At 39.3% G+C, this 18395-nt stretch overlaps 1 protein-coding gene across 6 annotated transcripts in view; it reads right to left on the bottom strand.

Annotated features, from left to right (window-relative positions):
* Positions 1-18395, bottom strand: part of pleca (plectin a) — a 137275-nt gene that overhangs the window by 103717 nt on the left and 15163 nt on the right. For 2 of the 6 annotated variants that reach the window (XM_041809370.1, XM_041809372.1), the window contains exon 1: positions 17782-18017. The exons of the other annotated variants lie outside the window; for them this stretch is intronic. In XM_041809370.1, coding sequence (XP_041665304.1) covers positions 17782-17872 — 91 coding nt within the window. In that variant the 5' untranslated portion in view covers positions 17873-18017. Of the gene's footprint in view, positions 1-17781; positions 18018-18395 lie in introns of those variants that run through there. 6 annotated transcript variants of the gene reach the window in all.

Genomic DNA, 18395 nt, shown 5'->3' with positions numbered 1-18395 from the left:
TTTGGTAAAAAAACAAAAAAAAAACAAAACAAAAAAAAAACAAGAATAACTCCATACAGCAAAAGGTCCAGTCTATCACAAATCACTCCATTCATTTAATCCAGTATTTCCCTTTCTTTTACAAAAAGACCAAACATAACAAAACTAATGCTCTTAGACTGAAATGTCCTAAAATCCCTTCTTCTGAGACTGACCACTGTAATGACCCTGACACCAAATCATCGAAATCTTGGGCTGTTTCAGACACAACATGCATCAACATTTCTTGATCAGCCAAGGGTAGCAAAGTTTGAAAAATGCTGTGAGAAGCAAAGGAACCTTGTCCACTGACAAGCTTAGGTATCTCACCAGATTTTATGCAAATTCTCTGCTAGCAATTGTTATTGAAAATGTCAGCATAGTCTATCCTCAAACTCTCTCTGAGGCGCTTGTTTAAACATGTCCCTCACAGAGTGAAGTTGTCCCTCTCAGGTGGGAATGGACAGGCGGGTGGAGGGGAGGGGTCCTCATGAGGCAAGGCACAACACAAGGTTGGATAAGCAACAGAATCCAACACTACTGCCCAAATATCAATGCTACATGTAAGTGGACAAATTCAAAGTACCAACAAACAAAAGTCTACAACATGCACAGAGATTTCACAGGTCATGTAATATAAATGCCATCACCCCTGCCTGCTTGCTGGCTGTGAATTTTCCAGAATATTTCGTGCAGCGTTCACACATTGGTTCAGTGTGACCAAATGTGGAAATTTTACAAGGAGATGGCAGGAAAACGTTGAGTGAAGTTGATCTGACAGGCTGTCTGTATGCATTCACACATGAAAAACAAAAACGGTGGCAGTATTGTCCATGTGTGAAGATGACATGCTTTAAAACAAATATGAAAAAAATATGAAAAACTTATTGGCATGTGATAATGAGCTGTACAACTAATCCTTTGACATAGTATATACTTAGATAGATGGATTACAGTGTGGCCTTCAGCAAAGCCAGAGAGCCATGAGGAACAACATTAAAGCTCTGGAAATGGTACAACTACAGTATATGGTATGCAGACATTGTTAACTGTTGGACAAGTCTGCCATCAATCACCAAAATACCTGAGTGGGGTGATGTGTTTAGAAGCATATGGAGTTTAATTTTAACCAAAATGATGCCTTTCTGAAAATGAAAGTTTAATTCAAAACATGCTTAATATTCAAGAATCAACCCCTGACTCCTCTTTGTAGATTCACACTATCTTCAATCCCTCCTAATACTTCAAACCATGACAGGATTAAGCTGCTCACATAGAAAGTTCATGAACTCTACCAAAGCAATTATCAAATTCTAATGCACAAGTATTTAACTCCAGTTCTTGTCCTCTTAAATTAATGCCTTGGGAAGGTATCAGGAGAAGTGAAGCTTGCAAAGACCATCAGCCTCTGTGCTGCATGGGAAAGAGGAGCAAAGGGCCTCACAGCACAGACATAAGGCCCCTGGTGATGACAGGCAGTAAACATTACACACCAGCTGGCAGGCCACACCTGAAACATCATCTTTATCCAGGTCACACACTCCATGATGAGAAATACCAGCACACTTCTAGCTGCAAGAACCCTAGTCAGTTATCAAGGTTGTATTTTTTCTTATAGTTTTTTTCTGTTTCTGTCTCCTCCTTAGACCATGATTGGTTACATTTCAAACTGTTTGTAACTCAGATTCCAAAATAACCGTCCCCTAATGGCAAACAATGACAGGAGTAAGCATTATGGCATGTGCTGAAAATTAAGCTACCGTGCTAAATGTCATTGCGTGGCATCATTAACTACACGACTCCACACCCTGATGAGCTGGTGTTTTCTGTGTCTGTGCAGCTGTTCAGAACTGAGGTGCCAAAAACTCAGTCTGAGTCACAGCCAAAGTCTCATGTCCCTCTAAAACACAGGTGGAAGACCTGATACACCCGGTGCACCCCTCTCTGGGATGTGGCTCCTCTATGCATGCATTACAAGTTGGAGCTGAACCAGAGCACTCAGTGAGGGAGGGGTACTGGGTCCATCTCTGAGACAGACAGTCAGAGCGGCCGGGAGGAGGTGATACTGCACTGTCTGGATCTATTAAAGCGATATCAAACTCCACATGCAGTTGTTGCAGCCTGTCACCTCGCAAAGATAAAAACAGACAACAAACCAGACAGGGAGTGCACAGTCATTGGTTAAAAATAATCTGTTTACTATTGCCTCTCCCTTCAACTCAAAAACACAAAAAACAAGCCAACTTAACAGTTTATGAAAGCAGTAATATACACAGAGGTGTCATCATACACAAAATAATAGACAAAGGCCAACATGTCTTCACTGGAGTCTTGGTCTTTTTGGATATCAAGACACCAAAGGATCAACAAAGAGTCCGCCAACACTTTCTCTACACGTTACTATGAAATCTGAGTATCAAATGTATTCCTGACAGAAGTTTTGCCTTGTTTTTTGCATCAACTAAACGACCACAATAAAATAAAAGTCAAATGATGTTGAAGTGTTTCTGTATTGCTCTTCTGTTCTCTCTTCTGTGTCTGATGACATGTATGTGAGGCACAAATTTGTTGACCCAGTAATCATCTTGTCATCATATTAAAAATATCATCACAGCAGCTCTTTTTAGATTGAAATTCCACAGGAGCACTGTTGAAAAGTTTACAAACATTGCAACTTTGTACTTTTACATTGAATCCACAGTTATGTAATATGGGATCTTGGAGAGAGATTGCACACTGAGGATGCATAAGACACGTGAGGTGTAAAAAAGAAGCAATAGCTTCAGATACACTCAACATAAATTCAAACACATGTTGCTGTTCTCTTCATTACAATTTCCCCATCTCATCTCCATGTATGTTACATTGTAGATGAGGCAAAACAGACTGATCTGTAATGGTTGAGTTATTATTGGCCAGGACTTATTTTTGCTGATTTTTCACATCAGCGTCTAATTTTACCTTTCACCAATAATATCAATCGATTAGAAAGTACACTACTTAGGCCCCACTGCAGTGTGTGTCTTTCCGTCTGGTTTCAATCTTCGCAATCTCACATAATGTCCAGCCTAAAACACTATCTGATTGGCTTGATGTCACAACAGTGACACAATCAACAGTGAGGCCTACTGAGTTTCACTAAAGCAGTGACGTTATGGTATCACTTCCTGTTTTACTGCTGCTTATGTGTCGTGCCATTTATCATATCAACAGACCTTATACTAAACTCTTCATTTGGCTCCATTTTTTGATCATAAAATTTTACATGAAGTATGACAGGGACATCTACATTAAGTACATTAAGTAAGTAAGTATATCGGTTCCAAATATCAGTCTCATAAACTGCTAATACTCTATATTAGTATCAGCCTGAAAAATTAATATCGATCGACCTCTACACGGACCAAGACGACGATGTTTAAGGCCAGAGATATACTTGCTCTTTAACCTTGCATTGCAATGCATCTCACATCTACATTACTTTAATTTTTGATGAAGTGCCAAGCTGACGAGCCAAACTGATGCAGGGGAGGCATGACAGCTTTCTCAGGTACATGTATACGCCTGGTCAAAGAGGCCCTGAAATCTCAGATGAAACTAAGATTCTGCGTTAGACATTATGACTTTTGCAAAGCATGGAAGATGCAGTTTGCAAAGAAAGGAAACTGCATCCTGATATAGTTTATAAGTGTCTTCTTTGAGGTACCTTCATACAGAGAAAGGGTGCACTAAGCAAAAGACATCAGCATAAGAGGAATCCACAGAATGTGTCAGGATGAAAAAAATCATCAAGAGGCCCACTATCAGTGTGATTTACTGCTGTGAAGGAGACACATTAAGGCTGTCTTTTTTGTCTTTTGTGCAGCACTGACATATGTAGATCCACTGCAAGCACAGAGGACACTTTCTAAGCCAAAACAGACAAATCAGGATTGTAAGACTGGTTTCTGATCATTCCTGAGAAAGGCTTAAAAAAGTTTAAAACCTTTAAATTTCTAATTTTATCTTCAAACTACAAGATAATTTTATCTGTTCCACTGATTTTCATCAACACCTATGAGCTCATTCTCTTTCTCCATATTAGATGAGTGTGAAGCAAGATCAATTCTGATGTAATTACAGTTAAATCTGCTAGCTGCTTGTTGCTAAAACTGTGACTACAACAGAGCTTTGTGTGCATATGAGCAACTGCAGCAGTGCTTCTCAAACTCAGGCACCCTGCTGACTACAAAACAAAAAAATGGTGGTTTGTGCCAACCAGCTCACCACTGACATTCCTGGCATTAGTCTGGCTTACTGTAGCATGCCAGGACCAGGGTTTAAAACCCTATTGTTCCATAACCCAGGGCCAACATGAGGCCAGGATCTCTTTGTATCCTCACACAGCGAACAGGTTGGGCTGAGGGATGAACAGTCAAGACAGGATGACACTCAAACAGGGGCATGTAATCTGCAAGCAGAATACACTGGGTGTGACAAATTAAGCCAATGAGGAAGTGCACATTTACATGGCCACTTGGGCTGGCTCCAAAAACCAGTCAGTCCCCACAAAACCCAGTATCAAAAAGATCAACTATTACAATAGAATTAAACCTCTTTACATGACAGGAACGAATGATGTGCTGATCCTTGGGCTTTTAGCACCCGTAACAAATCTAAAACTACACTTTCCTTAACCTTCTAATATAAGATATCATAAGATATCAAGTCCTGAAGTTCAGCATTATAAAAGGCATAACTGCTGAGAGTAGCAGGTGAAGAGCTCTAGCCATCTGCCAGCTATAGCAAGTCAATGAACTTGACATCTTGGTCAAATTTGTTATGTTGGAGCCTTTTGGGGAATTTGTCATATATCCATCATATGGCCTACTATGCAAAAAACTGTTCTCACATACCATCTAAAGCCTGGCACACACTACAAGATAATCCTACCAATTTTCAGCTTGGTTGCCCCTTCCGACCAAAGTCAGCACAGGCCCAATTATCAGATGATTCTGAACATTAACTTGCCAGATTTTCCTGTGGTGGGAGGTTTGCTAAGACTGGTTTTACCCACTCAGATGATCAAAAGCATTTTTAAGTCAGTGCACCAGTTTTCTTGTCATACACATACAGCACACCGATAAGCTTTCAAGTATTTATGAACTCACCTTACCTGGCTTGTTATTCTAGCTCATGCTCATTAACAGCTAATAAACTTGCCCTGAGCAAAATGGATGACTAAATAACTACAACTACTTCAAATATTTTATAATCCCTTCCCACACTACAGCTCCTTTTCAAATAGAAGTCTTCAAACCTATGTCCACAAACCAGGGGGGTGATATCTGTGACACTGAAGTCAACCATTTAATTTGAGATTGGGCATATTAAAAGCATGTTTGGCAATATCCCGGAGACTCAAAAGTCTCTATGACCTGACACATCCCTCCTTATGTGACATTTTTCATAAGTGTAGATAAGGAAAACATCTTCAATGGCAATCAGCCAGTATAACACACCTCCACTTTTATAATGTGCAGCACGGTCCTCATATGACATCTCTACCTCCAGTAGTGTGGGAAAGTCAGCACTGATATTACAGAGTTGGAATTTTGTAACAAAAATACATTGGCTTTTTAGCAATGAGATTAAGTTCAGGTATGAACAACAATGACAACAGAGCAGTAAACAGGAAGAAAGGGGAGTAATATTTATTATACTCCTGACAATGTGGTGTTTTAATTTTTTTTGTTTTTGTAACTAATCAATTCAGAGATTTGTTCTAACATTTCATCTTTAATTAAAGGTAAAACAGAGGACAGTTGCACTTAACCAAACACATAGGCACCAGCTGTATCTGCACCAATATACCTGATAAACAACTCACAATGCACTGTACAAGGTAGTTTTTTGTTTCCATTTATCAAACATATTTGCAACTAGGGGTGTGCATTCCAACTCCTGTATCAGATATCTGATAAGTTCTGATTTAAAAAGCTAGATCAGGTATCCTTAACTGAATCTTGCAAAGCCAAGGATTGGTCAGATTTTGTGTCTGTCATCAGCTTGATCTATCTCGCAAAGCCCCAATCTAAAACATCTGTTCCCAGTCCAAGAACGGCCTGTCCAATCAGCCCTATTCAAGGAGAAAGAGTCAGTAGTTAAAGGCCTGATCTATGTGTACTGCAAGTCTGTAGACAATAATTGCAGGTGGATGCAGCCACAGTGGCAGTTTTATCAGAACTGGGCGACATTTCTTCATTAAGAGAAGACCAACAAACTGCAATGAAAGTTTTTCTTGATGGAAAAGATGGTGTTTTTTGTTGTTGTATTTTCTCTTCTCCAGATCAGCTTTGGTAGAGTTTGATTTACTAACTTGCTTCACTGATAATGAACAACAATCACAGCCGTCTGTTGTGGCTGTGTTTTACTGCCCACGGAAGGGGGCGCCTACTATTTCATATGTTTTGTTACTTTGATTGTAATGAATGTGAACAAGAGAACGTGTCACTGTCTGTTTCACTATCCTCAGTTCTCCAATAATGTGGTGTTTATCATGGAGGAAGTAAACAACTATGGCTAGGCAGTCATGAATGAATCAATGGATGGATTTCTCACGTGTTTCACCAACAAATTCCATGACCATAAGCAGTTCATGCCCTACTAATGTTTCGAGGGGGGGCGGTCTAACTACAAGGGTTAACAAGGACAAATAACATGGGAATAAAATATTAGCTTTGTTAGCTCTACTGCAAATGCAAAAGAAACATCCAGTGACAGCTGGAAGCAACCAGACACATGAAACCATAGTACAGTTTGTCAGCACATCCATACTTTCTAAAGATGCTTTCCCTGACCCCCATAATAATATATGCAGACATTTATCAGTTGAGCTAACGGATGTAAAAGCTATACATCTGTGGTAAAGCACAGGCAACAGGCTATAGGCCTATACTTTAACAGATCACATGCCAGTGCCTTGATCTAACCAGGCATCAAGGAAATAAATGTTTTAGCAGTTTACAAAGTGACATTTTGTGTTAGATCTGGACATGAAACAGACCATGAGATGTGTCTGACAGCTTTCCTGATTCTGTTTGAGATTAAAATAACCTAGTAGAGCATATTTTGCAGCATAGTAACATAATTTATGTCAGCTGTTATTGACAGTCTCGGTTTGGGAAGATACTAATCCTCGGCATTAAAACAAATCCTGTCTCAATTACAGCAGCTCTAGTCTGGGCTCTCTGGTCCAACCAGCAGACTCTGAGAGACTCAGTTCACTTAACTGTGGTTCAGGGTTTGGATTTGAATTTCTCTGCAGACTTTCCATTAGAAAGATACCAATTATTATGTCTTGATGTTATTTTATCATGAAAGGGAAATCAGAGTCCATGAAAGAATGTGAACTTATCTTCTACAGCAAGATAAAGTAGCGTGACGAATGGGAACGCACGAAAACCACTCTTCCTGAACAAACAGTGCTGTTTGAGACCAAGCAGCATCAACTACACAGATAACACACTTCTTTCATCTTTTAAAATGTGCAAATTATTCTTAGAACAGACTGCAATACCAAATGTAGATAAATGTTGCCCAGTTCTGATAAAACTGCCACTACGGATGCATCATGATAATCTCTTCACTTGTCTACCAGCTTGTTATATAACTGAACCACACCAGTAGCTTGCCCTCTTTATCCTCAAATAATGGAGATTGGTCCCTTTATTCTCTGATCAGGAACAAACACTTTAGATCAAAATTTTACAGGATAGATATGCCTGATGACAAACACAGAATTTGGCCAGCCTGTTGGCTTTGCAAGGTTAATGATCACTTGTCTATGGGTGACTTTTAATGAGAGCATATAGCAATGTCTCAATTAGCTATATTCATCAGAGAAGCAAAGACGGTCATATATCCACAGAGGGTGGCCAACTTTTACCTTGGTGAAAAAAATTTCCCTGTTATTCCTTATACCCCCTCTCTCCCATCATCAGAGCCCCTTGTATCCCTGCCAAAGATACAACACATGCCAGGAGCACAGGCAGATTCAGACAGGGGTGCTCACCTAGGGCTTTGATTTAAGGGTGGAATGAGGTTGATTTGCACACCACACAAACAAAGGATCATCATTTTACTGACCTGTACTGTCTCCAACAATCATACAGTAACTTCTTTTATCACTAAAGTTTCTAAAATATGTTATGATAGTGTAAAATTGCAATTTCATAAAATATATGCCCCCCCCCCCAACTAGGGCTGGGCATTGCCATTGATTGCCTGAATCAGTTTGATTCCAATTCACAAGGTCCAGATTCGATTCAATTCATGATTCAATCCTATTCAATATTGATTAATGTGCGGATATTCTAATTAGAAACCTATTTTGCTCCAACATTAGAGATTCTCAGAGAACAAAAGTTGGAACTAGTACAAAGAATGTTCCAACCAGATAACCAAAAATATATACAGAATATCAAGATATGCATCAAAAAATAACCCCAAACTAGCTATTGAATTGTAACTGTGCATTATATTTTACATCCATGTGGCACATCTTGCATATGCATATCCAGCTCGTATTGATAACAGGCACAAGATGTCCAATAAAACAATTGGGCATAAGATACAAATCTCAAGTCTGAGTCTAAAGGCCTCTAGACGTGAGTGCTGATCAAATTCAAGCTAGATGAGCAATGTAAGTTCAAGACTGGTCACACAAGGAGCCGTGAGGAAATGGAGAATCTATTTTTAACCCAGTCCCAAACTTTACCAGATTGAACCAATCCACCAACCTGAACAGACAAACCCAGACAGAACACTGTGTCATTTACAAAGGTATTTCTATATTTTCTGTCATACCAAAAACTACCGTCTCCAAGCAGAATGATGTTAAAGCAGACCAGCAGTGGGGGGGGGGTCACTATTAAAAAAATAAATAAAACAATCATGCCTAATGGGAAAAGGCCCCAAATAAAACATAATTTAAAGCGATCCTGCACATCCCTCATTGGACACGAAGAAGTTCTATACGTAAACACATATGGCCATCCCACATCATGAACTCAACCCACAGCATGTTTCAGCAGCACATGTGAACCAACAGAAGCTCAACAGGTCATCTTACAAACTCCTGTGAAGTAGCAGACAGGTGAGAAGATTCTGCTGCAGCAGAGAATTATGGGTAATCTACAGTGATCTACAGTGAACTAAGCAGACCTGCTGGCACAGCTCTGTGGGGTTGAGTAGAGGTGTGAACATATGTGGAGATAATAAATGAGAGTGTCCTCTGTCATTAGAGGTCATCACTGTCAGAGATCCAACTACAATACCTACTCCGCTCTGATTTATCTACTGGTCAGGCTTTTAGAGTGAGTTTACCAGCAAAGCAATACCTTCATTTTAGTGTTTGGACTCAGGAACTTCTGTCTTTTGGTCACTTCAAAAATATCATAATTATGGTAAAGTTGAAATAACAGCTGAGTGTTTATGTTGACATTTTTATCTGACAGGGACATTAATCTTGACAATCTGAAGACAGAGACACCTGTTTTCTTTCTGTTTAAACTATGCTCATGTTTCTTTGTATGAATACAGTCTAAATCATCCTCCATGACTACACCTTTCCCTGGATCCACTATGTACACACTCTTGAACTGAAAAGCTGATTCATCGTGGAAAAAAACTGCTCCTGAATGTAACACATCCACACTTTTCCACATATGTATCCAACAGCCACAGCCGGAATTGCAGTATTTATTTTATTGGCTAAAAACTGTCACAATTGTAGATTAATCATTCAGTTATTGTTGTTTCTCGTTCTGTAATTAGATATTAATACCACTGTGACAGTACATCACTGACAGCTCATAACAAGCCCATTATAATGTCAAGAGCCATTTTTCTTTTGAGGGCTGGACACAAACTAATACTGGCATACACTCACTTAAAATAGTGAAAGTTAAAATACACTGGAGCAGTAGTTCTCAGCTGATCTCGCTTCAGAACCCACAACCACCTCCTGTGAAAAATCAAGGCCTGAATTTCCAAGATTTTCAGCCACTCAAACTTATCTAATAAAAATGCTACGGTTTTGACCTTAGAGGGAACAAAGAGACAGGAAAAAACAAACATGTTCAAAAAGCACCTTATTAAAGGAACCATGGGACCATGCATGTTATTTTACTCTGCTTCATGTGACAACACATACAGTTTGATTGTTGATGACCCTGTTATCCCAAAATAATGAGACAAATATGTTGAGAACTTGACAAAAAAAAAAAAATACTCATTACCATGGCAAAACAGAGTAAATAAAAGGCATGGATGTACTGGAAGTTTTCATAGGACCTCCATACATCAAAGACTTTTTTCAGCCAAGCATTCATAACCCACTGAAATCAGCTCCACAATCTGCTTTTGGCTCCTGGCTCACCAGTTAAGGTTCCAATTAACGAATGAAAAGGAAGAAAGAGCAGCATTACAACAATCTACTGGATGTTAAAGATTTATGACTTAAAGAGGAGCTTTTAAGAACACAACATAACTAATGCATGGCAGTCATGTGCCTCTGTTAGATTCCCAATTGCCAGAGAGTGAAAGTACAGTGGTTACCCAAGAAGAAGGACTGGGATGTTTTCTGTGTTAGTGTGATTTACAGAAATGTCACAAGCAAAAGCTGACCATAAGGCATATTGGCTTTGACTACAAATCGAATCAGTTCATTCTTGAGTTAGGGTATTTGCATATTTTGACGAAACTCTGTTGAAGCAATCTTGAGAACCTGCGTTCAGAGTGGATGCTTGTGCAAAGAGAGGAAAGTTAAAGGAAATCCCTCATAGCTTTCAGGGGGAATTTCACATCCACAAGGACTGCCTTGAACGCATGGGATGAACATGAGGCCAAGTGACCTTGACCTTTGACCTCCAAAATCTAATCAGTTTCTTCTTGAGTCAGGATGAGTATCTGTACAAACGAAAAACTTTCCATCTAGTCTTTTGAATCTAAACAAAGTGCACTCTGTCAGTGCAGCATTTCATCTCCTCTCCTATCTGTTCCAACCAATTACCACCATCTTCAGGACTGAGCCCACTCAGATATACAGCTAAAGAAATGGTAAATCCTCACTTTTTTTTCTTAGCATTTTTGTTTATTTGTTTGTTTACTTGGATCCCCTTTAGCTTAAGCATCAGCTGTAAGCTATTCTTCCTAGGGTCAGCAATTTTAAAATATTCTAAACCAAACAGCATATTTCCCCAGTTTGAACCGCCTGGTGGTTTCACTGAGTTTTACCTTTGTGCCTCTGCTAACTTTTTTAGAAACTCCTTACTCAAAACTATACTGTATGCAGAAACGATGTTATAGACATCTTCAATATTACTGTTTAAAGTCACATTTAAATTTAAGTTAGTTTTCTGGTTACCTGTTGTGAATCAGAGATCTAAATAGTGTCAGAAGAGCAGATGGATGGATTTTGATATGATCTGGCAAAAACAGATCATTTTTCCCCCATGGTTTAAGTCATGGTGATGGAGGCTAACTGTGTCTTCACTGTAGTTATCATATGGTGTTTCCATAAAATAACTATTGACTCACACATGAGTCTCAGTAAGGAAGCATAAAGGCATACTGTCCTCAATTTATGAGCAATTCTTTAAATGATCACTTCATCAACACTACAGTACTTCAGGAGAAGATGAGCCGTTTAATCAAGCTGAATACAGTAACTTCCACACTACTAGAAGATCAACAACTTGTTAGAAAGGTTTTGATTATAATTAAATACTGATAGTGCTGTAAGCTGAAGAGATATCCCTTCTCTCTGACAAATACAGAAAAATCCCAGGTGGATCAGGTGGACTGAATGTTATTGCTGGCATTGAAGTCTGATTTTCCATTTTCACAGCCTGTTGGCAGCACTCCGATCTGTTGCATTTGTGCATGAGTGATTTTCCTGGTGCATATTATGCATGCAAGACTTGAGGAGTATTGCTATTTTCGAATTTGAGGTCAAGTTGCATGAAACTGATCTGAGGCAAGTACTGGAAGAGAAGTGTGGAGGGGGCTACTCTGTGGATGCACTGAGTCAAGAGTGACTCACAAGACAAACTTATCTCAGCCCTTTTAGAATTGAACCATAGAGTTAATTATACACAGCAAACACACCATTATACTGCAAAAACCAAATGCATAAAACATGTAGTTACAGGTTTCCATGTGTTTTAGTTTAATGCACTTATTTCAGTGTTTAAGAAGGGGGCATAGGACTCTCAATAAATCTAAATCCTCTATGCCAGTTGAGTTTTATCACAGACCTCCTCCTTAAAGAGCAAACAAAGATGACATCATCAAAACAGAAAAGCCTTTGTCTTCTGAAAGCAATCAGTATTCCTATTATCTCACCAGACTAAAAAGGAAATAAAACATTAAAACAAGTTTTGACACTCATTTCTGAAGAACTTTTTCCTTTCTGGCATTTGTCTTCTTCCTTTTAAAAATGACCATGTGAAAAAAAAACAGATCAAATTAGGCAACAATGTGAGCTTAATGCATGAAATCACTGTTTTTTTCTTCGTATTTTTTATATCACTTTACATTTTCTTTTTACATTAATTGTAGTTATGTAACTCTAGTTCTATGATGTCCACTAACAGGTCTATGAGGCTCCCTTCCTCCCACAAACTGTTTGCTAAATATTCACCAGAATGCAAGGACTCAAGTGTTGGATGCTTAGAATGTTCTGAAGGGAACCTCAGACCCATGCACTGTTGTGGAACTCCAGTCCAGTTCCTTAACCTATTATTAGTGTTACTAATGCACTGGCAAAGTGTGAAGTACTAAAAAAAAAAGAAACAAAAATGGGAGCAGGATGGGTTGTGAGTAATTCTACCAGGACTGGAACAGGACAGGATGGGATTATTTATGTGGGAGTGGGATAAAAAGGGAGTGAAAAACCACAGCTGTGTCTTGCACTACAGATACACAATCGGCAAGTCTGGCTGCCCACCTGGCTCCACAAGGTTGATTTATTTAGATTCAAACGCAGTTTTCTTTTAATGCATGATTATGACCTACTCAGGGAGAAAAGCTGTTAAAACCACCATGCTGGTCTGCTGGGTAATGGATCCCAGCATGTTTAGAGCAGTGAAGCAGCTGCTCCTGGATACAAATGAATGAGGGCAAATTTTCAACAGCCTCTGCCTGGTAGCATCCAATGTGTTATGGTAGTAGCTGCACTTAGAGTGATGACAGCACAGGTCACAGCATGTAGGATGCAGCCAACTTATTTGGTGAAAAACAGGTATCAAAAGTGTGCCTGACACAGCAAATGTTAAGGTACTTTTAATAACATTATTCGCTGCAGCCTTTACAATCAATATCTCCTTGAACAAAATGTCAAAAGCCTTTCTACAAGAATAGCTTGTGGACTGATGGAGTAAACTCAGGGGATATATTTGCAGTGAGTATTTACAGCTGAGCTCCGTGTGTTACACTAATAGATCTGCTTGGTTGCTATCATAACTCAGCACTGTACTCAACCACAATTTATCACTGCATTTCACCTGCTGCTATAACTTACCACACAAAATATGCCTCACATGACAGCTTGTTAAAAGAATAACAACTTGATTAAACCATACTCATGTAAAATGGGAAACACAACTCAAACTCAACTTCCCGGTGGTAAACACAGGGTGTGTATATGAGGGGGGTTTAACAGCTTCTGATGTGTCTCATCAGAGCTAAGAGTGTCTAAGTGGTGTCAACTTCAATGGCAAAAATGGGGGAGAATCAATCAGTCAGAAAAGCAAGGTACTAACATTTTGAAAAATGCATTAAGTCAAAATTGTATGAATAATCATGATACAATATTTTGCAATACAACAGCATATATGATGCTTTACAGTGTGAGAACATGCAATTTTACATAATGTGATATGATATGATATGACATGATATCGTAAGTGGTTAAACATGATGCTTCAGCTGCAGATTTTTAACTGCAGATAATCAGAGTTATCCTGAAGCCTGTTATCCAGTTCCACCTCAAAGGCATCCACACATTCAAACAATCAAATCATGGCCTTGGAAAAGGAGCTGGCATCTTGTGACAGATTTCAAAACCGTAAAGAAACAGCTTTAAGCTCAAAATCAAGGTCAGCTTCACACCACCAAAGAACAGCTTTCACCCTCTTCATACTCCACTACAGACTTTCCATTCTGTCTGGATCTCCAATTATCTAAAGCAAACAGCATCAAGTCAAAAAGCAACAGTGAGAGAGAGTAACAGGAAGTTAGATATTGGCAGAGAGGCTAGAGGTTAGAACAGGGGCGTGGAGACCTAGACTGGTGCCAGAGCCACACAGCAGGAACACTGCCACAGTGACATGCACAGTGGGCAACCGCATGGGAAGAAAATTACAGGACTGTTGTGACTGGATGGAACGATACTGTTCCCAACATAGAGACCAAGACTAGGCCTCTTTGTATTTACTGATGGTCTGTTGTATGATGGCTGGAAACTTTGCCCACAGTTGTGGTTTCTGTTTTTATTTCTAACCTATTTTTAAGCAGAGATTCTGCTGAACACCCATGCAGCATCTCTAGAACAATGCAGGGATTTTAACCAACATAGTTAGAAGCAGACCCACTATTATTATGTAACATAGCTCCTTAAAAAGAGCGGCTACTCCACATGTGCTACTGCATAAGGATGCAACTATCAGGCAGTATAATAATCCAAGCCACCTTTAGATGTACCATAAAATCCAGTGCACATGACTCACTTTTTACAGCTTTAATGCAAAATCTTGGCTGCTTCCTACATATCACATCAACCAATAAAGCAGTATAAAATGTTAAGACATGCACTGTTATTACAGTAAGTACAGCCACTACCATCACACACTGCTCACAAATTCATGAAAATTTGTCCCCCATTCATTTTCTATAACAACCACTCAAAGTGTACTGCAAACATAGAAGCAAAGACACTCATGCTTTTAAAGAAAACAGTGGTATTCTCTGAGTAAATAAACCAAGTGAAGTGATGGTTTGATTAAGAAGACAATAAGTGACTAGTGGAGGTGAGCAGCACAGCTCCCAGGCTGTGGATCTGTGCTTCTCAACTGTCAAAGCGACCATAGGCTGAGAGCCCAGCTACTGTACTGTGAGCAAGTAGGAGCACCAAATCCACCTGGTGAATAGCAGATACAAAAAACACAGATACACAGATACACAGATACAAAAACTGCAAGTTGTGAACTGTACTGGATACAGTGAAAACTGCCACACAAGAAGTCATCTTAAAGCATTTTACCATCTGGAAGACCCCCAAACACTGACTTCATTTTATACAACAGTGCAACTTGCATTCTGGAATTTATGGTTGCTGGAATACACCTGAACTCACTGAGAAAGAGCCTAACATGAAAGAGGTTTATTCATAAAAGCTTTGATCTATAGTGCCCCAAGTGGCTGAACCTCTCATATCTTTAGTCTATTAGTAAATTAAATGACAGTTTATTTCTCATTCAATTTAAGTTGACTCTGGCAACATAATAAAGGTTTCTCAATTTAAATTGTAAACTGGTTAATTTCAATCAATCGACCAATCAATCAGCCATCTGCCAAAGCTTTGTTGGGTTGTTAATGGATGGAAAGAGGTGCAGAAAGAGTGACAAGGAAAATGCAGAAACAAGAGAAGAGAGAGATGCAGAATTAAAGACAAGGGCGATGCAAAAGTAGGAAATAGAGAAAGAGAGAAGAAGGAGCTATAGAAATGGAAACGATGTGGATATATAGAGAGAAGAGAGAGATTCTTAAATAGAAAAGAGGGAGAAGCAGAAGGAGAGAAGAAGGTGATGCAGAAAAAGAGGGAGATAGAGAAAGAGAGATGCGGGAAAAAGTGAATGAGATAGAGAGGAGTCTGAAGGAAGAGAAAAGAGGAGAATGTAGACAGAGAGAAGAGGCAGATGCAGAAATAGAAAAGAGGGATATATAGAAAAAGAGAAGAGGGACACTCATAAGTAGAAATGAGGGAGACAGAGAAAGACAGAAAAGGAAGATCCAGAAAAAAACGAAAGTGCAGAAATAGAGAGGGGGACACAAAGAGTGAAGAGGGTGATGCAGGAAAAGAGAAGAGGGAGATGTATAAGAAAAAGAAGAGGAAGGTGCAGAAACAGAAAGGGATAGATTTATAAAGAAAGAAGAGAGAGATGCAGAAAAAGAAAAGAAGATGTAGAAAAAGAGGATGGGAGATGAAAAAGGTGGAGCGGTACATAAAGAGCAGTGGAAGATGCTGAAAGATGAAAAACATGCGGAGCAACAATGAAAGAAATGATGCTGTTGTCATTATCAATCCATCTCAAACTTGTTTTCTATGATACAGTTATAAATAGGGATGCATGATATTATCGGTCTGGTACCGTTATCAGTGGATATTAGCTTTAAAAGGCAATATAGGTATTGGCAGATATCAAAATTTCTGTCGATATTTACATCCGATATTTAGCCTGTGTATTTCAGCATACATCGACTGTAAATTTTGTCCATATATGCTAAAAACCAGTGGAGTTTTAGGCTAAACCAACAGACCTGTGACAGTTCAGGTCTTTTTCTTTATTTATCCTCATTCTTTAAACTTTAAAGTGTTTTGAAGGACTAAAGTTTGTTTCCTTGGTCATCCGAAATCCTTCAAGTGTGTCCAAAAAGACTGAAAAAAAAAAAAAATATATATATATATATATATATATATATATATATATTTTTTTTTTTTTTTTTTTTTTTTTCTTTTCAAAAAGCATATTTACATATCAGTATCGGTTAAAATTAATCTGTAAATATCGGCATAATCTGATATCATGCATCCCTAGTTACAATGTGATAAGTAAGTGATAATGATAACAGCATTTGAGGAATTATCAGAAATAGCCATGTTTGTGACAGAGCATTCTGAAATAATTCTCATTTAAATTAGTAAAATACTATAAAGTTTCAGCTTCCTGCAGAATGAAAGCCATGAGTCCCTCACAGGTTTTGCATCAGTCAAATTCTGACTCCTGATTGAGTAAGCAAATAAGCTGCAGGAGCATCCTCAGGTTCATCCTGATTCCTCTGAGACTAAATCTAAAAAAGCATCACTACATGGTGATGTGTGCCTGGATATAATCAGGTGAATGCCCCTCTGACACACCACTTTGTTGGCCGCTATCTCTTATCACTCTTGCTGCACTGTTGGATTTGTGCCAGTCAACCATGGGGCCAAATGTCTCACCTCTCTGTGCCCACACTGCCCAGTGATTCCCCTGTATGAAAAGGAGGCTGCCAGGTCAGAAATGAGGTCAAAGACTTTGAAGCACATGACTCATTTGTGAATTTGCTGACTTACCTGTAGGTCACAGCTCAGCCATGTACAACCAAAATACAGATAAAACTATAGTTTAAAATTTTAGATATTTCCACTATGAATCACAAAACATTCTCTAACTGAAATTAACAACTAATCATTGATGCATACTGTATAAAGTCTCTCCATCTGCTGTTGGAAGCATGTTAGACCATGTTCAGTGTCATTTGAACAGTAGAAACACCATACTTCCTGTTTCTGCATCCCAAAGAGCTTTTGAACCAAACAATATCTGTGCAAACCAAATTAATACAGAACTAGTTCATCCTGACTAAACATACTCACTCATGCACCAACCTTAATCAACCTCCCATTCAAACATTGTTTGAGTTTTTAAAGGACAAGCCACTTCACAAAAGATGAGTTTTTACCTTTATATTTCTCTCTGACGTTCTCATAGGCTTGCACATAGTCCTGCTCCTCTGCCAGCCGCTGACCCGGGTCAAACATGGGCATGGACATGGCCTGGCTGATACTCAGATGGAGGTAGGCGCACCTTCCTCTCTCTTCAAACTTTCTTAACAACTTTCCTCTGGCACTGTGAACTCCTTTCTGATTCTCTGTCCCTCCTCAACACTCAGCCCACCTATCTGTCTGTCCCCCACCTTCACCCTCACCCACTCACTGTCACTGTATTCCCTCTATAAAGCTGTAGGTTTCATTCCAGACCACCACCACCACTCCCCTCCTGTGCTTGAGAAATACCCTCACATACACTGGCCCATATCAGACCCTCCTCTTAAAGGCACAGAGACAAACGCACACCACAAGGACAGATACCAGTTGGAATAGAGCTGCAGACCTCACAAACACACGCACACCACACAGGCCAGCTCCACCCCAGATACAGAGACACACATGGCTACCTCCATGAAAAAACAAATGACGGAGCTGTGTGGGGTTATTCAAGTTCCTGCTGCAGGAGAAACTGGGGCAAGTGGATCCTGTAGTATTCAAAGCTTCAAAATAACCTCCCAGAACACTT

This window comes from Cheilinus undulatus, linkage group 16, assembly GCF_018320785.1.
Source record: "Cheilinus undulatus linkage group 16, ASM1832078v1, whole genome shotgun sequence".
Taxonomy (NCBI): Eukaryota; Metazoa; Chordata; class Actinopteri; order Labriformes; family Labridae; genus Cheilinus; species Cheilinus undulatus.
This window is presented reverse-complemented; position numbering and strand designations above follow the sequence as displayed.